The sequence below is a fragment of the Vidua macroura genome, chromosome 16 (assembly GCF_024509145.1).
Source record: "Vidua macroura isolate BioBank_ID:100142 chromosome 16, ASM2450914v1, whole genome shotgun sequence".
Taxonomy (NCBI): Eukaryota; Metazoa; Chordata; class Aves; order Passeriformes; family Viduidae; genus Vidua; species Vidua macroura.
The window spans coordinates 15,417,310-15,438,449 of NC_071586.1; the positions used below are offsets into that span (position 1 = coordinate 15,417,310).

The window sequence follows — 21,140 nt, forward strand, 5'->3', positions numbered from 1 at the left end:
CCTCACTTTGCAGCACTGCCTGCACACACCAGGGCCTTTTACCTTCTCTTGCTCCACAGGGAGACAGCAGCAGACACCCACGGACCCCATGTCCAGCTCAGCACCTGCTCCAAAGGGTTCCAGTCCCTGCAGCACATCCCAGCTCAGCCCCGGGGCTGGGAGCACAAGTCACCCCACACAGCTGGAGCTGGCAGGATGGGGGAGCAGCACTGCAGCACTCCCCAGCCCCACGGATCCCAGCACAGCCACTCCACCTTGGCTCACTCCCCGCGCAGGAGCCGCTTGCCAAGTCCACATTTGGATCTAGCAACAGACTTTTGTGCTTTGGCTCATGGATCTTGCAAACAAGAGCTTTAATCACTGCTTGCTTTTATGCGCCGAGAGCCAAAATTGTCTTGTTAAGTACAGTAAGTGATCAGTACTCACAGCACAGAACGCTTCAATGGCTGCTTGTGTGGGTAATTATTCCAGGCTTGCCTCTCTTCCCCTCCTGAGAAAAATTACGGAATGTGGAAATTATTGCGAAGCCTCTCCGGACTTGGAATGTTTTCCACTGGTTACTTCAGCCTGTGCCTGGACTTTGCTGCCTGCTTGTGCCCCTTGCTGAGGGATGCCCATCCCTGGGCAGGCTGCTCCAGGATCTCACCTTCCACAGGCAGGTTCACAGCTGGGCTTCCCTCAGAATAACCCCAATACCTGTCCTAAAGGTAACAGGAGGCTCAGCCTTGGCTCCCCCTCCCTGTCCTCCCCTGCCTGAGCACAGCCAAGCCTAGCAAACATTGATTTAATTTGGTTTTCCCCCCATTTTCACCATGCATCCCTAAATGGAAGCGTGGATCCGTGCTTGGGACCCCAGCTGTGCCATGGCCCCAGGCAGGAGCCTTTCCCTCCCAGCCCTCTCTAATATTACACTATTAAAGTTGCCTTTTGGCTTTTATTAGGATTTTTTTTTTCCAGAGATAAAAGCAGGCTGTGGGAGCAGAGGGAGCCCCAGCAATATCCATGTCCTTGGAGCTGACAGAGTGGGGAACCTCAAGCTAGGAATGCTGTGGTGAGGCAGGGACACGCAGAGGATGAGGAGAGGAGGAGGAGGGTGCTCAGCTGTGCATCCCTCAGCCCCAGCTTGGATGAAGGGAGCAGGAGAGCAAACTGCAGGGATGCTCCCTGCTCCAGTGGCCAGGGGATGCTTTTCTGGAAAAGGGGGAGCAAATCACTCTCAGCACACTTGGAGCTGGCTTTGCATCACCACCTGCTCTGCAAATGCAGCTGGAGGCTGGAACCTCAGCAGGAGTTTCAGGCACCCACAAACCTCCTGCTGAAACAGGGACAGGACCCCAGAGTCCCCAGCCCACTCTCACAGCCCATGGGCAGCTCTGCTCTTGCCCCCAAGAGGATTTTGTACAGGGCAGTTCCAGTGTGGGCTGCAGGAAGGAAAGGCTCTGGGAGGATTGGGATGAGCAGACAAAGCCCAAAGGGATGGAATAAGTCCCCGAGAAGTTTCAGCAGGTTGATGTGCACGGCAAAGCCGGGCCCCAGCTGGCAGGAGGGCAGTGCTGTCACTCCAGAGCTCCTTTCTGCAGCTTCATTGCAGCAGGAGAAGCAGGACAGAGGCAGCAGCTCCAGGGAGGTCTGGGTGCCCCATGGCACCCCCAGCACCCCACAGGGCTCCTGCACTTCAGGTGGAGCTTTGCCCTCAGGGCTGGCTCCTGTCACCAGTGTCCACCCCAGGGCTGGCTCAGGCATTCCCAAACCAGCCTTTGGGTGCTGGGTGGCACACGCTGTGCCCTGTGCTGGGTGGCACACGCTGTGCCCCGTGCTGGGTGGCACACGCTGTGCCCTCCAGCCCCAGGTGGTGCCACTGGCACACACCCCCCTCCAGCTGCTGAGCTGCTTTAAAGACATTTGGGTGTAGCAAGCAGCAGAGAAAACAGAGCTTCTCCCTGGGAGGGTGGAGGGCTCTCCTTGTCCTCTCCAGCCAGGCATGGACTCATTTTTCTCTGTGCCATTTTTCCAGAGGGGTGAGGGACCAGGACTCCTCACACACACACAGGGCTGACAGGAAGGGAATCACTCCAAAGGAGCATTGCTTCTAAACCACTCCAGTATGGCAAGGCAATGTTAACCAGCTGGGAAAACTCTTTAAAGACCCTTAATTAAAGGCTGACTGTTGCACAGGCCCCTTTCCCATCCCCACCAGGAGTGTTTCCCAGTTTCCCGGCCTCTCTCCCGCTGCCCTCCATCCCTCACACTTTCCTTCCCTCTGGCATCTGCCAGCAGCGTGCTGCAGCTGCCAGGGGGGGTCTTCAGCAATCAGCCATCAGATGGAAGTTTAAACTCAGAGTAAAAGGGGGAAATTCCCTCACTGTTGATTTCCAGGCGTGGCTGCCAGCCTGGATGGCAGTGCTGGCACAGAGCTGGCTGTGCCAGCCTGACCCTTCCCCTCACTAGCTTAGTGATCTGCACCAGCACTCCCAGCCACATAAACTGGGGAAAAAATGGGGCTGGATCAGCCCTTTCAGCTCTGTTCTCTCCTGTGGCATCACCATGAGCCAGCCCCAAAGGCTCCAGCCGTGCCCCTCCTCCTGCCCATTCCATGTGTGCCCATTCCCTGGGAGAGGAGCAGTGGTGGCAGTGCCCCATCCACCCCACAGCCATGAGGGTTCACAGTTAGGGCCTGGGGGGAATCCTGCCAGAAAGGCATCAATTTGTTCTCTCGAGTGATAGAAATTCACTAAGCGAGGCAATGCCTTGCTCTCTCAAATCAGAGCAGAAATGTGGCATTTGCACGTGATGGCTGCACACAGCCACGCTGCTGCAGCCCCCAAAAGCAGCAGGAAGGATGCCCAACACCCCTGGCAGCACCCCCCATTTACCAGGCAGTGCCAGCTCCTGCTCCCTGAGCCAGGACAGCCTCTGCACCCTGCAGAGCCAGGGGAAATCCTGCAGGGAGGCCCCAGGGCCCCCTCCCAGCTTTTATAGCCCACAGGTACCTGGCAGCACCAGCCTCACCTGGGCAATGTGGTGTGGGCCAGGTGTGGGAATGGGAATTGATGGGCATTTCCAGGGGAGAGCAGGAGTTTCCCTGTTACAAGATGAAATGTGGGCCTGAAAATCAGCCCTGCTGCTCTCCTCATCTCCAGACCCACGCAAAAGCAGGGAAGTTTTAACTTCTTGCTTTTGGAGCTTTTTTTTTTTTTTTTTCTTTCTTCCCTATTTTTGTTCTTTCCCTTCTGTCCTCCTAAATCTGGTATAACAGAAAAAGGAGTAAATAAAAACTTTTGGAATGCTCTTCCAGCCCTGCTCTTCCTGGCTCATGGAGTGGAATGGAGAGGGAGGCCCAGAGCACAGGAACCACAAAACTTTGGATAGCTGGATTTTCAAAACAAAATTGGGTTTAGAAATGGAAACTTTGGTTTACTGAGACAGGGATGAAAACTTCATTTCATACTTGGCTGCAAAGCTGGATCTTCATCATCCTCTTGTTCTGGCACTTCCCCAATTAACCTGGTGCTCCAGGGACGTTTTTGCAGCTCCACGAGCACGGGGTTTTTGCCATCATCCCCTGAGCAAGCAACTGCCCCAGCTCCCTCTGTCCCAGAAAACACCAGCACAGCTCAGCATCTTCTCATTATAACTTTTATTCCCAGAGGTTTTGGGCAGGGAGATCCAGCAGTGACACCTGTCCCTGAGCCTCTGTGGGAGTTTCAGAGCAATTCCTCCCGGAGAAGCTGTGGCTGCCCCTGGATCCCTGCAATGTCCAAGGCCAGGTTGGACAAGGCTTGGAGCACCCTGGGACAGTGGAAGGTGTCCCTGCCATGGCAGGGGTGGCACAGGGTGGGCTTTAGGGTCCCTCCAACCCAAACCATTCCAGGATTCCATGACCCTGGAGAATGAAACGTCCCAGTGGAGAAGTGCTCAGTGAGCACTCGGAATTCCAAGGAATCTCTGCTCAAGCCGAACCCTCCACGACAGCACAAGCGGGACAGGGCTGCCGCCACCGTCCCCAGTGAAACACTTTTTTTTGGGAAGCACATCGCTCCACTGGAGCTCTTGAAAGCACCACAAACTCCGCCGAGGTGGACTTAAGCCTGTGCTTGGCTCAGAGCAGGAGCCGGGAGATTTCATCCCCTTCCTACCAAAGCTGCTTTTATTGTCTTGATCTAATGAAGTGCAGACTTCACCTGGACAGAGCCATAAGTGGCTCCTCTCGGAGGCAATGAATACAAATACTTGACCTCGTGAGCTGCGGGGCAGCAATTAGTTTAAGCAGGGGGTTTGTGTAACACTTCAAAAGTCTTAATCCGTGCGGTCAGCCCTGGCACGGTATTTGCCAGAGCGCATTGAGTAGTCTTAATGAGTCTGCAAAGCGAGCTTTCAATACATTTTGGGTCGCTTCAGATGCTTTAAATGGCATAGTCTATATGGTATTGTGCGGCTTTAGAAAGGGCCGGGCTTTAAAAAAGTATGGTTCCCTTTCACAGGGCAGACAGAAACCATCTTTAGAGCCGGGACCCTTAACGTTTTGCATATCAATATGGCTGGGGCTGAATGCAGTCACTCAGCTGAGAAATAGGATCACTATCAGCGTTTCCAGGCTTTCACAGGCACTTGGGAAACTTTAAAGCCCTTCGCGGAGAATAATTTGGTCGAATGTCGTGGCTTGAAACAAAACCTAAACAAGCAGAGCGCAGTCCATCATGCGGAGCTGCCAGCGAGGCTGACAAGGGGCTCCAGCCGCTCCGACATCCCACCCCCGGCGGGGCGGCGGCCGGGGGTCACAGCCTGGGGGGACACAGCCGGGGCAGGGGGTGCTGAGTCCATCCCACTGTTAAAAGTAGGTTAGAAACTGTTGTAAAATAGTTGAGAGTTGTTAAGCGTGTGCTGTTAGTTTGGTTATGGCCAAAGGGGTTTAAAGGGGTGGCTGTCACAAATACGGTTCTCTACGTACTGGGGGTGCTGGTCCACAGCCGGCTGGACGTGAGCCAGCAGCGTGCCCTGGTGGCCAAAAAGGCCAACGGCTCCTGGCCTGGATGAGGAATGGTGTGGCCAGCAGGAGCAGGGAGGTCATTGTCCCCCTGTACTCAGCACTGCTGAGGGCACACCTCGAGTGCCGTGCCCAGCTCTGGCCCCTCAGGTTGGGAAGGACGTTGGGATGCTCGAGCGCATCCAGAGGAGGCAACGAGGCTGGAGAGGGGCTGGGAACACAATCCCTGTGAGGAACGTTTGGAGGAGCTGGGGTTGTTCAGCCTGGAGAAGAGGAGGCTCAGAGGTGACCTCATTGCTCTCCACAACTCCCTGAAGGGAGGTGCAGACAGGTGGGGTCGGTCTCTTCCACCGGGCAGCACGGACAGAACAAGAGGACACAGCCTCCAGCTACGTCAGGGAAGGCACAGGATGGATATTAGGAAAAAATTCTTCACCAAAAGAATAATAAAGTTCTAGAATTGTCTTCCCAGGGAGGTGGTGGAATCACCATCTCTGGATGTGTTTAAAAAAAGACTGGACGTGGCACTTGGTGCTATAGTCTAGTTGAGGTGTTAGGGCACAGGTTGGACTGGATGATCTTGGAGGTCTCTTCCATCCTCATTATTCTGTAATCCTGTGATTCTGTATTACACCTAGGTAAAGTGCACCACCCCCCAGCGACACGAGCCAGCCTGGACAGAACTGTCATGGGCCAATCAAGCACCTTAAACCTTCATGCAAATGAAGGATCCAAACAGAAACGGATCCAAAGGGACAAAAAACAGCATAAAAAGGGGCATGTGACCCACTGAACCCGTGCTGCTCCGCCTGGAACGTCGGGGACGTTGCTGGCACCGCAGCATCCTCGAGGGCAACGCTCCTGCTCAGCCCGTGGGCCCTTTGCTTTAGCCCTTTCTTTTTGTTATAATAAATGCTGAAATCACTTCTAGTGCCGGGAGTGATGTCCTGTTCCTGACACCACCTCTGCTGGGTGGTGGCCGGGGCTCACAGCCTGGGGGGACACAGCCAGGGCAGGGGGTGCTGAGTCCATCCCACCTCTCTTGGGTGATGGCCAGGGGTCACAGGCCTGGGGGGACACAGCCAGGGGACCCCGCACTGGGCATGGGGTGCTGAGCCCACCCCAGAACAGCTGCACCACCCTGAGGACTTTGGGATTTCAACCAGTCCTGGTTTCATCTCCTCTCCCTCTGCCTTGGCAATATCCCGATTTATGCCGGGCACAAAGCCCCTGGGGGCTGTCACCTCGATGGCCCCTCTCCACACAGAAACTGGCAGCTGCTTGCTTTTCCCTCCAGCGTCACCTTAAGCCTGTCCCTGCACGTGTCACTTGTCCTGGGAACGAAGAGGAACGTGCCCAACCTCACCTGCAGCCCGGAGCATGGGACAGGAGACGATCGTCACCTCCAGGGACACAAGGGAGGTGCCAGGACCCGGGACAGGGAGAGCTGTGCGGGATGAAACACCAGGGGTGGGTGTGAGACCACCCCGGAGCTGGGAGGAGAAAGGATGAGGCTCATTGCACATCCCAGAAGTGGTACCTGCTTCGCTGATCGTGCCCAGGCAGCAGCAGCAGCGAGGAGAGGAGGCACCTGAGCAGCACGGGCAGCTCTGGGATGCAGGTTTGGGATGTGCTGCATGGTGGAAGAAACCACAGCCAAAGCAGATTTGCAAACAATGCAGGGCCTCAGGGCCCTCCAAAACTCATAATTAGCTCATTAAAGAGACAAATACAAGTCACTAATAAGATCTTAGAGGTTAATTAAATGTTTTCCCCATCTTTAATTAAGGGAAAACTAGTTGGTAGAGATTAAAGTAATTTCTGCAGCCTCCCGTGATGACCCTCGATGGCTGCAGATTTGAAAAACTATTGAGATTATTGAACTGAAAGGGCAGAGATGGGTAAATTGTGGAGAAGCTGGAATTTTCCTGGGCCACTCAAGGAACATGGGAAGGTGACCCACAGCTCCCTCTCCCTAAGCCAGGACCTGGCATTTATTCAGGACTGCTGCTGTTCGTTGTTTTGCTCAGCTGGGAAATTCCTACGGACTCTTTTCCACCTCCAAAACATCTCCCAGGACTGGGGTTTGCTGCCCAGCCCTCCCCTGCCCACCAGGGACTGTGTCACCCCCAGAACCTGGTCCAGCAAAACCCCTCTGGCTGCGTGTCCCAGAGGTTTCCAAAGGTCTCATTCAGGGTGGTGGATCCATGATCCCCGGGCACACAAACCCACCCTCCCGCCCAGAGCGCTCCCAGTTCATGGAGATCAGCAAGGTTTATATGGAAGAATATTTAATCTGCTCAGGGAGGGGAGAGGGCTCATCTGTGCTTTTATTAAATATTTCTCTCTACTCCAGAAAAGTCCGTTTCTTGCCAGAAAAGGTCCGATATAAATTAGAACAAAGGGAGGAGGGTGCTGGTGGGGTGGTCACGGGCATCCCTGGGCCACGATGACCATGGGCATCTCTGGACCACACTGACCATGAGGATCCCTTGACCACAATGACCACGGGCATCCCTTGACCATGATGACCATGAGGATCCCTTGACCACAATGACCACGGGCATCCCTGGACAATGATGACCACGGGCATCCCTTGACCACAATGACCATGAGGATCCCTTGACCACAATGACCACGGGCATCCCTGGACAATGATGACCACGGGCATCCCTTGACCACAATGACCATGAGGATCCCTTGACCACAATGACCATGGGCATCCCTGGACAATGATGACCACGGGCATCCCTTGACCATGATGACCATGAGGATCCCTTGACCACAGTGACCATGAGGATCCCTTGACCACACTGACCACGAGCATCCCTTGACCATGATGACCATGAGGATCCCTTGACCACAATGACCATGGGCATCCCTGGACAATGATGACCACGGGCATCCCAGGGCCTGGCAGCCCAGGTGCCAGCCCGGCAGCGTGCCCTGGAGATGGGCTCAGTCCCACCCAAAATCCTGCCCTGTCATCTGGTAAAACTTCATGTTGAAGGGTCTGTAGAACTCCCGCAGGCGCTGCACCACCTGCCCGTCGATTTTGGGGTGCGGCCGCCCCTTGGATTTCCCCAGGCAGCGGGGTTTGCTCCCCCCCTCCGGCTTCTTCAGGCAGGGAAAGCCCTTGGTCTCGTTAAAATAGAAATGTCTGTCTGTCACCACCCTCTGGAGCCCCAGGAAGTCCTGGACACGGCCCATCTCCCCGGCAGGGTCGCTGACCAGCCTCTCCCCGCTGACGAAGAGGAATTTGGAGAGGGGGAAGTACTGCAGCCAGTTGTCCAGGTGCTTGGCGTAGATGCCGATCCTGACCGCGCTCCAGCTCGTGTCGATCAGTCCCGTGCTGAGGTTTTTGAAGGCCAGGGCCTGGAAGCTGGGGATGGAGGGGTTTTTGGAGAGGGTCTGTGTGTAGTCCGAGATGGCGCGGGTGACGGGGTTGCGCACCACCACGATCAGCTTCGTGTCCCGGGACATGTTGTGGATGCGCCGCGGGGCCTCCTTGGTGACAAAGTAGCTGGGGGTCTTCTCCATGGTGATCTGTCCCTCCAGGGTCCGTGGCATCAGGCTCCTGAGGAGAGAGGGACACGGTCAGGGCTCAGCTGCTCCCACCTGATGTCACAAGGGGTGGGAACAGGACCCAAAACCCGGCCACAAATGTTCAAGGGCTTCCCAGCCACAGCCACATCTCTCCTTTCCCTCCTGCCCCACCTTGTCACACGCCTCGGTCACCTCCTCATCTTCAAAGCCCTTCCCAGGAGCCCCCGAGCTCCAGGCTCTCTGCCCACCTCAGCATTCCCTTTGTCCCCTCCGGAGTCTGGGAAGGAGCTCCCTGTCACCCTGCCCCACCAGCAGCATCCACAGGGCTGCTGCTCCTCCTTGGAATTCCTTCCCAGCCCTGGAAATCCCCCCTGCCCCCAGCTGCAGTGGGTGATGGGCATCTCAACACAAACATTTTGGGACGGGGCTGGCGTTCATCCCTGCCTCCAGTCAGATTTCACGTCCTGGAGGTTTCAGCTCGCCCCGTGGGATTGCAGAGGAAAATCCCATCATCACTGGGGGTGATGCCCAAGCACCAGCTGGGAATGGAGATGCCCACCAAGGCTCCCTCCTCCTCTGCCTCCAGACAGCGAGCAGTTAAAGCCAAAAAAAAAGACTGTTTCCTTTTCAAAAGAAAGGCAGAAAAACCCTGAGGGCCCAGCCATTGTGCCGGGTAAAATTCGCTGCTCTGATTGTTCCCTCGTGCACTTTAATGAGGCATTAATTGCCGCAGAAATTACCCAGCCACGTCACCCCGTGTGACAGATCGGGTCCTGCCTGCCACCAGCACAGGCACCTGCCCCGCTGCCCTCCCCTTCCACCTCCGAGGAGAATCACAACACCCTGGAATGTTTGGGAAGGGACCTCACCGCTCACCCAGTGCCACCCCTGCCGGGGCAGGGACACCTTCCACTGTCCCAGGCTGCTCCAAGCCCGTCCCGGCCTGGGACAGTGCCAGGGGCAGCCGCGGATTCTCCGGGAATTGCATCCCGGAATTGCATCCCACTGCTCGGGCTGTGCCTGCCAGGTCCCCTCGGCGGCTGGGGACAGGGACAGGGCTGTGCTGGGCCACTCACGGCTCTGCCCAGCAGCATCTGCTCCTTATGTCACGGGAAAAGCTTGAGGTTTCTGGGATTTTTCCCCCGGCCTCAGGAAAGAACACTTTATTAAAAGCATTTGCGAGCGACGCTGGGTCCCCACAGCTCCCTCCCCCATACAAGAGGCAGAAGCCGTTTGTGGCTTTCACCCCCCCCGCTTTTATTTTAATTTTTGCACAGTGCCAGCGTTTTTAGAGCCGCTTCCTGTCCCTGGTGCCCTCACCTGGCAGCACAGCCCCTCTGTTTGGCACCAGCGGGATGCCCTTCAAGGAGCCGTGAATCCCAGGGCAGCCACGGCTGCTTTTCCCATCCTTTCCAGCGCTTTTCCCCCAAATAACTGCACTTACCAGAAGAAGCACCTTCCCGAGCAGGGATTAGACCCATCCCTGGGCTGGTCCAGAGCCAAGGAAATCCCAGGGGATGGGGATTCACTGGGAGCACAGCACGGCTCCACCCAGCCTCCTGCTGGGGCTTCCCGGCCAGCCAAGCATCCTGAACTTTAATTCCGTTCAGAAAATGCCGCAGGGCTTTCCAGGCTGCTTCAGCAGCCTCTCCTGGCAGCTTCCTGAGGCATCCCTGCCGTGGTTCCCTGGGATTTCCGAACGGCTCCCTCCTCATCCTCACCCAACCCCAACCCTCGCAGCAAACCCGAGCCAGTCCCGCTCCTCAGCGGGCAATAAATTGTTTATTACCCAATTATTATTAATTGTTTATTACCCACAGCAAACTCGGGGCGTGGGGGACCCGGAGAGTCCAGGCTAAAGCACAGCCCGGCCCTGGAAAACCCCTCTTACCCCTCCCTTCCTCCTGCAGGGGGACATCGAGGCCAGGCTGAGCCCCCCAGGGCCATCCGCACCATCCACAGCTTAATCACAGCGTAATTAACAGAAGTTTTAATGAAAGCCCGGGTTGGGAGGGGCCTCCCAGCGGCTCCCGTGGTGGGACCTTCAGTCGCTGAACTGCCCCGTCCCGGGGACATCCCGGGATCCCCTTGGGAACAGCAATTAATTGTGCAACACCTCCTCTTCCTCAGCAGCCCAAGCACTCCCGGCTCCTCGCGCAATAATTAAACATTTCACATTTTCATTAACGCCCTAATACTTCCCCTAAATTAGCCCGGTTAATTATTGATGACACCCAGCTCCCTCCAGCTCTGGCTTAAACCGGCAAAGAGCAGAGCCGGCTTTGTTATGCTCCACTTTAGCCCAAACATTAGGAAGTTTAATTAAATTTACAGTTAATTCTTCTTGACCCTAAGAGAGCAGCGTGGGAATGCCAAGCAGTGCCTGCAGGTACAGGACACGGCAGTGGGGGAGCCTTGGAAGGAACTGGGATTTCCAGAGGAGACTGTGTGCCCAGCAGGAGGGATAAAACCCTTTTGCCTCTCTGTTAAGCTGATAAATGTTTGTTTTGAATTAATAAAACAACTGGCACTTGAGAGGCATCAGAGCAGAGGCTTCCTACACGGAGACATTCAACACATGAAAATGCTTCCTCGGTTGAGGTAACACACAATAAATTACAGCAGATAAAATGATGATAAAAATGCAGAAAGCTGCATTAAATAGTGATTAACAGCCACAGCAGGCAGGGAATCAAAGCAGACTTCAAAAACTGGGCCAACATAACTTTCCAGAGTTAATTGGTTCACGATTCCTGATGAGTTTTGGAGCAGAACTCCTCCCAGCACCGAGCTGAGAGATCAGGGGATGCACTCTGAGGAGATAAATAAGTCTCCAGCCCAAAGCATCCCTGAGTTATCACCCAGGGCAGCTCCAGGAGGAAAATTAACTCTATCCCGGCCCAAAGCAGGAGAGCAGGACAGGCTCTGCCTGCAGCTCATCCCCTGGCAATGCCAGGCAGAGACTTCCACAGGGATCCAGCTCCAGCCTGAGCTGGGAGAGCCCAAATCCCCAGATCAGCCACACGTGGGAATGATGGGTGCTGTGGGCTCAGGGGTGGGTGACACAGGGCCAGGGGGGTGGGTGACACAGGGTCAAGGCTTGCAGGTTCTATGTTATCACCAAAACGAGGAAAAAAGGGGGGAAAAAAATCCCCCCTCCATCACTATTTTTAAAAAAATGAGCCCTGACAAAAAAAGGCCGGCCAAAAAGGGGTGAAAGGCAGAGGTTTCTGCCAGAGGGGGGACACGGCTGAGAGCTGTCTGCAGGGCAAAGTGGCTCCTTGCAGGCACCGGGATGGGGCAGGGGACGCCGGGGACAAACCCAGCGCAGCTCAGCGGTGACGGGCAGGGGACAGGGGACACCCCCCGCGGGCAGGGTGACAGGCAGCGGGAGGGGACAGAACCGTTTTTGTGTAAATGTAAAATAGTTTGGAAGGCGGAGGGGGGGGGGTCCGGGCTCGGGACAGATTTATCCCGCGGCGGCAGACACCCGGTACCGGCCGGATCTGCATATGAATCGTGGCCCGGGCTTATCGCGGCCGGGACAAGGCTGCCTTTGTGGCCCCACTCTCCGGTTGTCAGGCTGGGACCCGCGCTGGGAAGTGGCAGATAGCGACCTTTTCCTTCGGGCAGCTCAAACAGCAGCACCTCCGCTGGGGAAAGGGTGCGAGGCGGCAGCCAGGGACACCCAGCCCCAAATCCACGCTTGCCGCTGCTGCGGGACCTGGCAGAGCCCTGCTCCCCAAAAACGGGAGGGCAGCACTGCTGGCCCCATCCCGGGCCTCTCTCCATGACCTCTCCTTCCCGCAGGATCCGCGCAGGGCACGAGGGGTGAACTGGGAGGGGTGAACTGGGAAAAGATGAACTGGGAGAAGGATGAACTATGATATGAGGGGGTGAACTGGGAGAGGGAAGAACTGGAGAGGCTGAAATGGGAAAGGATGAACTGGGAGAGGGAAGAATTGGGAGAGGGAAGAACTGGAGAGGCTGAACTGGGGAGGGGTGAACTGGGAGGGGTGAACTGGGAAAGGATGAACTGGGAGAGGGAAGAATTGGGAGAGGGAAGAACTGGAGAGGCTGAACTGGGAAAGGATGAACTGGGAGAGGGAAGAACTGGAGAGGCTGAAATGGGAAAGGATGAACTGGGAGAGGGAAGAATTGGGAGAGGGAAGAACTGGAGAGGCTGAAATGGGGAGGGGTGAACTGGGAAAGGATGAACTGGGAGAGGGAAGAACTGGAGAGGCTGAACTGGGAAAGGATGAACTGGGAGAGGGAAGAACTGGAGAGGCTGAAATGGGAAAGGATGAACTGGGAGAGGGAAGAACTGGAGAGGCTGAAATGGGAAAGGATGAACTGGGAGAGGGAAGAATTGGGAGAGGGAAGAACTGGAGAGGATGAAATGGGAAAGGATGAACTGGGAGGGGATGAGCTGGGAGAGGGATGAACTATGAGGGGGTGAACTGGGAAAGGATAGAACTGGGAGAGGGAAGAACTGGGGAGGCTGAACTGGGAAAGGATGAACTGGGAAGGGGATGAGCTGGGAGAGGGAAGAGCTGGGAGAGGGAAATGGGAAAGGGATGAACTGGGACGGGTGAACTGGGAATGGATGAGCTAGGAAGGGGTGAACTGGGAAGGATTAACTGGGAAGTGATGAACCAGGAGGGAAGAACTGGGACGGGATGAGCTAGGAGGGATGAACTGGGAAGGGAAGAACCGGGAGGGATGAGCTCCCCAAGCCGCCCGGGACCAAATTAGCCCTCGTTCCTTTTTATCCTAATTACCGAGCCGCTCCCCCTCGCCTTCCCCAGCAGGTCCTGGCAGTGCCCCCCAGCCGGCAGAGCCCCCCCAGCGCTCCCCATCCCCGAGCCACCTCCATTATTTTTGATTCTTTCACCAATTCAAAAATGTGCAAATGAGGCCGCGGCTTCCCAATCAGGCCTGGCCGGGAGCTAATTGGCTTTAAGCAGGGAGACCTGAATATGCTAATGAGGGCAGTAACAAGGCTGTGATGCGCCTGGAAGGGGAGCCAAGCCCTGGGCTCCACCACGGGCTGACTGAGACACGTCAATTAACAAGCAGGCAGATAATTTATTAATGCTCCTTTGCACCCCTCTGCCCTTTGCTCCTAATTACCGTTTGATACACGAAATCAGCGAGGGGGTTTGGCGGGTCGTGCTCCCAGCTGGAGCATCCCCAGGGGCTCCTTCTGCCCCCCAGAAGCTCCAAATTCCCCCCTCACCCCGCAGAGGACCACGGCTGGGGGGTCTCTGCTCCACACAAAGGACCCCAGAGCTCTCCCAGTGCCACCCCACGGAGTCCCTGGGCTGGGTTCAGGTGGATAAAGAGTCCCAGAGGAGGAGAAAAGGGTGGTGGGTTGTGCCACGGCTGCTCCCCGGAGGGTCTGAGCCCCCCAGCCCTCCCCGAGGGGCTGCAGAGCAGGGGGGGGAGGCTGCCCTGGGGTCTGCGGGGGGCTCTGGGAGGTTCGGGCTGGACGTGGCACCCAGATCTGGAGATGTGCAGCGAAGGCAAGGGGAGAAGGAAGCCGGAGCCAACATTTGCATCTCTAATGGGCGGCTGCTCTCAGCAGTCACCCGACACCCGGTTATTAACCCCCACAAGAACCAGGGCTGCCGAACACGGCTGCTTTTCCCACGCAGAAAAGTCTCCCAAACCCCCTGGGATCCCAGGATTCCCGGGAGGAAGGTGTGGAAAAGGCCGTGTCCCCCCAACCCTCACTTCAGTTCCCAAAACCCAGAATTTCCATCGCGTTTCCTGCCCATGTGGAAGGTCAGAGGCTGCAATTCTGGGCAGCTCCAGGCCCTGGAGGGCGTTTTCCTTGCATGGTTATTCCAGCCGGGTCGTTAGGGTGACAGGTGGATTATGGAGAGCAGGAATCAGCCTCAATCAGGGCACAGCTCTTTCCCCGCACTGGAGAAGAGGCTCTTTGGTCTCTTAATGGGGTTTGGGATGACCCCTTCTCACCCTTCTCCACTGTGCAGCAGCTACAAGATATGGGGTCACCCCAAAAATGCCACCTGAACTCCCCAGTGACACTGGCAGGAACCCCTCACAGCCAGCACCGCTGGGTCTGTCCCTGATGGGGTCCAAAAAGAGCCCCCAGGGGCTCCTCCTCCCTGATGGAGCCCAAAAAAAGCCCCCAGGGACTCCTCCCTGGTGGGGTTTGAATAACTGCGAGTGAAAATGCAGCTGAAGCCACTGTGCCTGGGTGAAAACAGGTGGGAAACAGAACAGCTCCATGAATTCCCAAAAACCCCTGAGAAAACGGGGGCTGGAAGGTGCCCAGCCTGGTGGGGCACTGAATGCCCAAAAACCCCTCAGAACAAGGGGGCTGGAAGGTGCCCAGCCTGGTGGGGCACTGAATGCCCAAAAACCCCTCAGAAAATGGGGGCTGGAAGGTGCCCAGCCGTGATGGGGCACTGAATGCCCAAAAACCCCTCAGAAAATGGGGGCTGGAAGGTGCCCAGCCTGGTGGGGCACTGAATGCCCAAAAACCCCTCAGAAGAGGGGGGCTGGGGGCTGGCACGTCCCAGGTGTGACCCTGGGCTGGGGCTGTGTCCAGGGCTGCTCTCCATCCCTCTGGAATGAAGCCCCTCAGCGTGGCAGCAATCAGGAATCTGCTCTCCTGGGCGGCTCCCCGGTGTCCCTCTGATTCCCGGAGGGGACAGGCTGTGGCAGGTGTCCTGCCTGTGACCCGGGCCAGCCCAGGGCTCTGATCTCCAAATGACCCTTCCCAGCAGTGCCCGTGTGCCCCGCTCAAACAGCTTGCAGATGAAGGAGCAACAGACTGGAGATGATTTATTCAGGAATTAAAGGTTCAGTACCCCTTTTAAGGGCTGTGCCTCGGCACTGTCAGCCTTCATTGCACACAATTAAAGGGCTTGGCTGCCCCAGCCCCCCCCCCCCCCCCCCCCCGGCTCCTGCCTTCCAGGGGAAGGAAATCAAACAAAACCAACGCCCCCGCCGAGCCCCGGCCCCGGGGGGCTCTGCTGAAGGACTCGGGAGCTCAGGAGTGGCCCTGAGCTCCAGCCTGGGAAGCTGCTCCAGCTCCATTCTCTGCTCGGGATGGGGGATGGAGCTCTTGGGTTTGCTCCCTGTTTGCAGGAGGGGATGCTCGGGGTTGGAGTCCTCAGAGGAAAGCAAAGGCTGTTCCTGCAGCTGGAGCTGCACTGGAGAGGATTTATCCCTGCTCCTGGTTATCCCTTCTCATCCTGGTCATCCCTCATCCTGGTCATCCCTTCTCATCCTGGTCATCCCTTCTTCTCTTTATTCCTCCTCCTGGTCATCCCTTCTCCTTTTTATCCCTTCCCCCCTTTATCCCTTCTCCTCGTTATCCCTTCTCCTCTTTATTTCTTCTCCTGGTTGTTTCTCATCCTGGTTATCCCTCCTCCTGGTTATTCCTTCTCCTGGTTATCCCTCCTCCTGGTTATTCCTCATCCTGGTTATCCCTTCTCCTGGTTATCCCTCCTCCTGGTTATTCCCCCTCCTGGTTGTTCCTCATCCTGGTTATCCCTTTTCCTCTTTATCCCTCCTCCTGGTTATTCCTCATCCTGGTTATCCCTTCTCCTTGTTATCCCTCCTCCTGGTTGTTCCTCATCCTGGTTATCCCTTTTCCTCTTTATCCCTCATCCTGGTTATTCCCCCTCCTGTTTTATCCCTCTGCAGCAAACTCGACCCCTCCAGCAGCTCAGTTCTGTGCAGTGAAGGCACTGCAAACTCCACCCGAATCGCAGCTCAGGCTCCAGTTTCCCTCTCCCACCTGGGCGGGGAGATCGGGATAAAACCCGGCACGGCCGGGATGGATTCCTCCCTTCCGAGCCCCGAGAGCTGCGGTGGCTGCGGGGAGCAGCTCCCGCGGGCTCGAGCAGCAGGAATCCAATGAAAAGCTTCCTTCCTCTTAGGAAAGAAAGGGAAGAAACCCGCTGGCAGCAGCGCTGGGATAATCCCTTTGCAAGGCAGTAAATTTCCCTGCAGCTCCCCCGGCAAGTAATCCGGCGGATTATTGCACCTTTCAGCACAGGCAGCCTTTAAAGAGCCTCTGCCCTCCCCGTGGATCGTGGATCGGGTGCTTTATGACCTGACCTGCTGTCTGAGCAGCGGGAAACACAAATTACCCTCCTCTGAACCTGCAGCACAGACACTGGTGACAGATTTTATCCCCCTGGTGACTGGGGTCCTTGGGAGCGCCAATAAATAAGGAAAAATTGCCCTTGGAGCTGCTGGGGAGGGAAGGGGACCTCACTAACCCTGAACCCTGACTATGCCAAGGTTTCTTAAAAAAAAAAAAAAAAAAAAAAAAAACAAACCAGAAAAAAACCCCAAGACCACTCTGCCTAAAGATCTTGGTTTCAATTACGGATTTAAGAATTACACTCATTAGCTCTCACTAAATTATCCCCTCACAGCAACAGGCTGGTCCTGCCTGGTTTCCCACCTTGATGGAGGAGAGCACAGGGAAGGCATAAAAAGGTCACAAAAATCATTGGGGTTTCCTGGTTTGCAGTTACACAGAAATAGGAAATAGGAATTCTTCCACTTCCTGATGCTTGGCTGAGCAGAAGGAAAAGGAAGGGAGGGACCCTTTCCACTCTCTCAGGTTCCTTCAGCCTGGCCTGGGACACTGCCAGGGATCCAGGGGCAGCCACAGCTTCTCTGGGCACACTGTGCCAGGGCCGGCCCACCCTCCAGGGAGGGATTTATTCCCAAAATCCCTCCCATCCATCCATCCACCCACATCCATCCATCCATCCATCCATCCATCCATCCATCCATCCATCCATCCATCCCCCATCCATCCATCCATCCTTTATCCATCCCCCATCCATCCATCCATCCATCCATCCATCCATCCATCCATCATCCATCCATCCCTCATCCATTCATCCATCCATCCATCCATCCATCCATCCATCCATCCATCCATCCCTCATCCATCCATCCATCCATCCTTTATCCATCCCCCATCCATCCATCCATCCATCCATCCCTCCCTCCCTCCCTCCCTCCATCCCAGCCTGTCCCTCTGGAGCCGTTTGTCCTTGTCCTGTCACCACCATTCCCAGTGCATCCATCCCGTCACTGCCACACCCCGGGGGACTGGCCGGAGGCACTCCCAGCCCACGGCCACTGCTCCGAGCCACAGCTCCCAGCTAATTAGCCCAGCCTAATTAACCAGGGCACAGCGCAGGTGGCAGGCCCCATGTCCCCCTCTGTGGTGGTGGCTCCGGGGGTCCCTCCTTGTCCCAATCCCGGGGTGCAGCGAGGGGCACCCCCAGAATCCTTGCCCGTCCCGGGCCCGCAGGTGCGGGAGCAGCGGGAGCGCGGCGGGGAGGAAGGAAGGAAGGAGAGGAAGAGGAGGAGGAGGAGGAGGAATTATCCACACATGTCTGCCAGAGGCCGCCCCTCCCGCTGCCGGCCAATTGACAGCTGCCCTGATTTGATCAGCAGCTGCTGACGAGGCATCAGACAAGTCCCCAGAGCCATGAATAATTTCAGGCTATTTGTGGTTATTTGATCTCAGTATGGGGCGGCCGCGCAAGCCCGGACCCTGGCGGGGGCAGCCGGGCTCTCCAGATGGCTCCAAGGCCACCGTGGGCAGAGCTGGCTGTCCCCTGGCTGTCCCCTCCCTCCTGCACAGCCAGGGGAAGGAGGAAGGGACTCCCCAACAACTTTCAGGGAATAGAAAAGATCCCCCCCAACCCCATGATTCCTAACAGGACCCATTCCAACGGTTCCAAGTCATTTATCCAGTTTCTCCTCTTGCCAAAGGACAAAAAGCAGCACTTGGTGCCTTCTGGGCTCCGATGCCACGTGCCAGGGCCACCAGGTCCCGCTGGCATCACCGAGGCTCAGATGTTGGGATGGAATTCATCATGGTTGGATCTGATGCTCGGAAATCAGAGATGTGAGGGGTGAGCCCCTGCCCTCAGAGCAGCACCTCTCCCATCTCCACGGGCTGATCCATGACTACATCTCATGGAAGCCACTGCAGAAACACTTTCCCAGCCTGGCTCTGCCCTGCTGAGCAAGCACCAAGCGCTGCTTGAAATCCTGAGTGAAACTTCAGCTCCAAACCAAGCAGCAGCTGCTCTGAAGCGCTTCCAGACCGGCCTCATTTCCACCTCAGCACACATCCGAAGTCCTGCCCGGGGAGCTGCAGCCAGGGCTGGCCCTGCAGCCCTGGGCATCCAGCAGCACCGGCTCCAGGCACACTTTCCAACCCACTTGGCCAGATCCACAAAGGAATTTGGGAGCACCGAGATCAGCAGTGACTCTGCACCTCAATCCCCCGTGAAGGGATCCCCCTCACTGCCCAGCCCAGCCCCCAGACTGAGCCAGAGCCTCGCTCTGCCCTGGTCCCCTCCCTCCACCCCCTAGCTGGGGACACCCCGTGTCCCCCAGCACCAAACCCTGTTTGGGGACACCTGTGACCCCAGCACCAAACCCTGTTTGGGGACACTCCTCTGTCCCCCAGCACCAAACCCTGTTTGGGGACACCTGTGACCCCAGCACCAAACCCTGTTTGGGGACACTCCTCTGTCCCCCAGCACCAAACCCTGTTTGGGGACACCTGTGACCCCCAGCACCAAACCCTGTTTGGGGACACTCCTCTGTCCCCCAGCACCAAACCCTGTTTGGGGACACCTGTGACCCCATCACCAAACCCTGTTTGGGGACACCTGTGACCCCAGCACCAAACCCTGGTTGGGGACCCCCTGCAATGGGGTGTGAGCAGGAGGTGCCCTGGGGGACAGGAGAGGGGACAGAGCCAGCAGTGCCCTCCCCAGGTGGCAGCTCCGTGTGGCCCTCAGCAGCTCCAGGAAGATCCCAAAGCCTGCCGGGGCTGTGGGGTTTGGCCCGAGGGAGGGGAAGCTCAGAACCAACCCCCGTGGGCACCTGGGCCGGGTTCCAGGGCTGGCACACGAGTGGCACCATCTGCACCCCGCTCCTGGCTGGGCACAGCCACCCTGGGGGGCTGCGGGGTCCAGGGCAGGTGTCGGAACCCAGGACATCCCTCTGGCTGCCCTGGCTGGCTCCACACCCTGGCAGGGGCTCGGGGACCTTGGCACAGAGTCAAAAACACCTGTGGCTTCCATTTTAGTGGGAAAAAGCTGCCAACTTTGTGTGAGGAATCACAAGCCACAAGGGTTTGAGTGGTGTGGTAGTTGGATTAACACAGGGTGGAAAAGTGGAATTTTGGGGTTTTTTAGAATGGGGTTCCAGGGACAAGATGGAGAGATTTGGGCATGTCCTGACCTCCTTCTCCTTCTCCTTGCCCTCCATGTCTCGCTGTGCTGGTGACACTTTTCTGTTGGTTTAAGGCACAGACACACTGTCCAACATCAGTGACAGATATTGGCACGTTATTGTAACCATGGTAGTTGAATTAACACAGGGTGAAAAAGTGGAATTTTGGGAGTTTTTTAGAATGGGGTTCAGGGGTACAAGATGGAGAGATTTGGGTGTGTCCTGACCTTCTTCTCCTTCTCCTTGCCCTCCATGTCTCGCTGTGCTGGTGACACTTTTCTGTTGGTTTAAGGCACAGACACACTGTCCAACACCAATGACAGATATTGGCACGTTATTGTAACCACGGCACACGGAGGTTTGGGTATAAAATGTGAACACCATGGACGAGCTGCTGGACAGAGCTCAGCAGGGCAGAGAGAGAATGGGACAGATAAGGGAAATAAACAACCTGGAGAAGCCGACCCTGCACATTCCGACTCCTTTGGCTGCCTGGGTTGGGAAATGAGGATTTTTACACTCTCGGGGTCACCTCAACACCCAGACCCCGAGAGGAGGGAGCAGATGCCCCACAGACCCCGCTGGGCACTCAGGTGTGGGACAGGGCAGGACAGGAGGAGGGTGGGCACAGCACAGCGATGCCACAGCTGCACGTGGGCACTCAGGGCTGGAATGTGCTGAGGCAGCAGTGGCAGAGCCCTGGTGGCCGGGCATGGGGCACCCAGAAATTCCCATTTTCCCGGGGTTCTGTGATGCCTTTCACAGGGGACAGAGGGGCTGCTGCTGCCTGGCCCTGGCATGACCCCGATGGCCTGGAAGGGGCACCAGCTCTGTGTCGCCCTGTTCTTTTGAGAGTTTTAAAGTTCTTCTAAAAGTTCCTATGCCTTCTGATATTTACATACTTCAACTGGATTTTCTCACACACTGTTCATGTCAATAATGATTGTTTTATATTCTTCTTTATGAGCAGAGAGAATTGATGGGCTGTTGGTTTGACCAGTGTGGTTGGAGAGGTGGCAGTTTCACCCTCCAATCCACTGCCACTTTTACTATTGAGTCAAAAAATAAAGTTTGCTGTTTAAAGTTCTTTTTCTTTCCTTTTACATTCAGCCTACTTCTGTGAGTTATTTCGTGTCCCAATGCCGCAGCTCTGCAGAACCCCAGCCTGGCCCCAGGTTAATCCATCTGCAGGTGACAGCCCCCCTGAGCCCTGCATTCACCTGCAGGGACACAGGGACAGAGCCAGGAGTGCCCAGCCCTCACCTCATGGCCCTTTCCAGGCTGAGCAAGGCAAGGAGCCACAAGTGAATCTCAAAGGAGGGAGGCTTTGGGTCCCCCCAAAAGC

General features: G+C 56.3%; 1 protein-coding gene across 1 annotated transcript in view; it reads right to left on the reverse strand.

Annotated features, from left to right (window-relative positions):
- Positions 1-7,258: 7,258 nt before the first annotated feature.
- The window catches only part of HS3ST6 (heparan sulfate-glucosamine 3-sulfotransferase 6), a 35,734-nt gene continuing 21,852 nt past the window's right edge, over positions 7,259-21,140 (reverse strand). Inside the window, exon 2 of the mRNA XM_053991541.1 lies at positions 7,259-8,561. Within this exon, the coding sequence (XP_053847516.1) occupies positions 7,943-8,561 (619 nt within the window). The 3' untranslated portion in view covers positions 7,259-7,942. The remainder of the gene's footprint in view (positions 8,562-21,140) is intronic.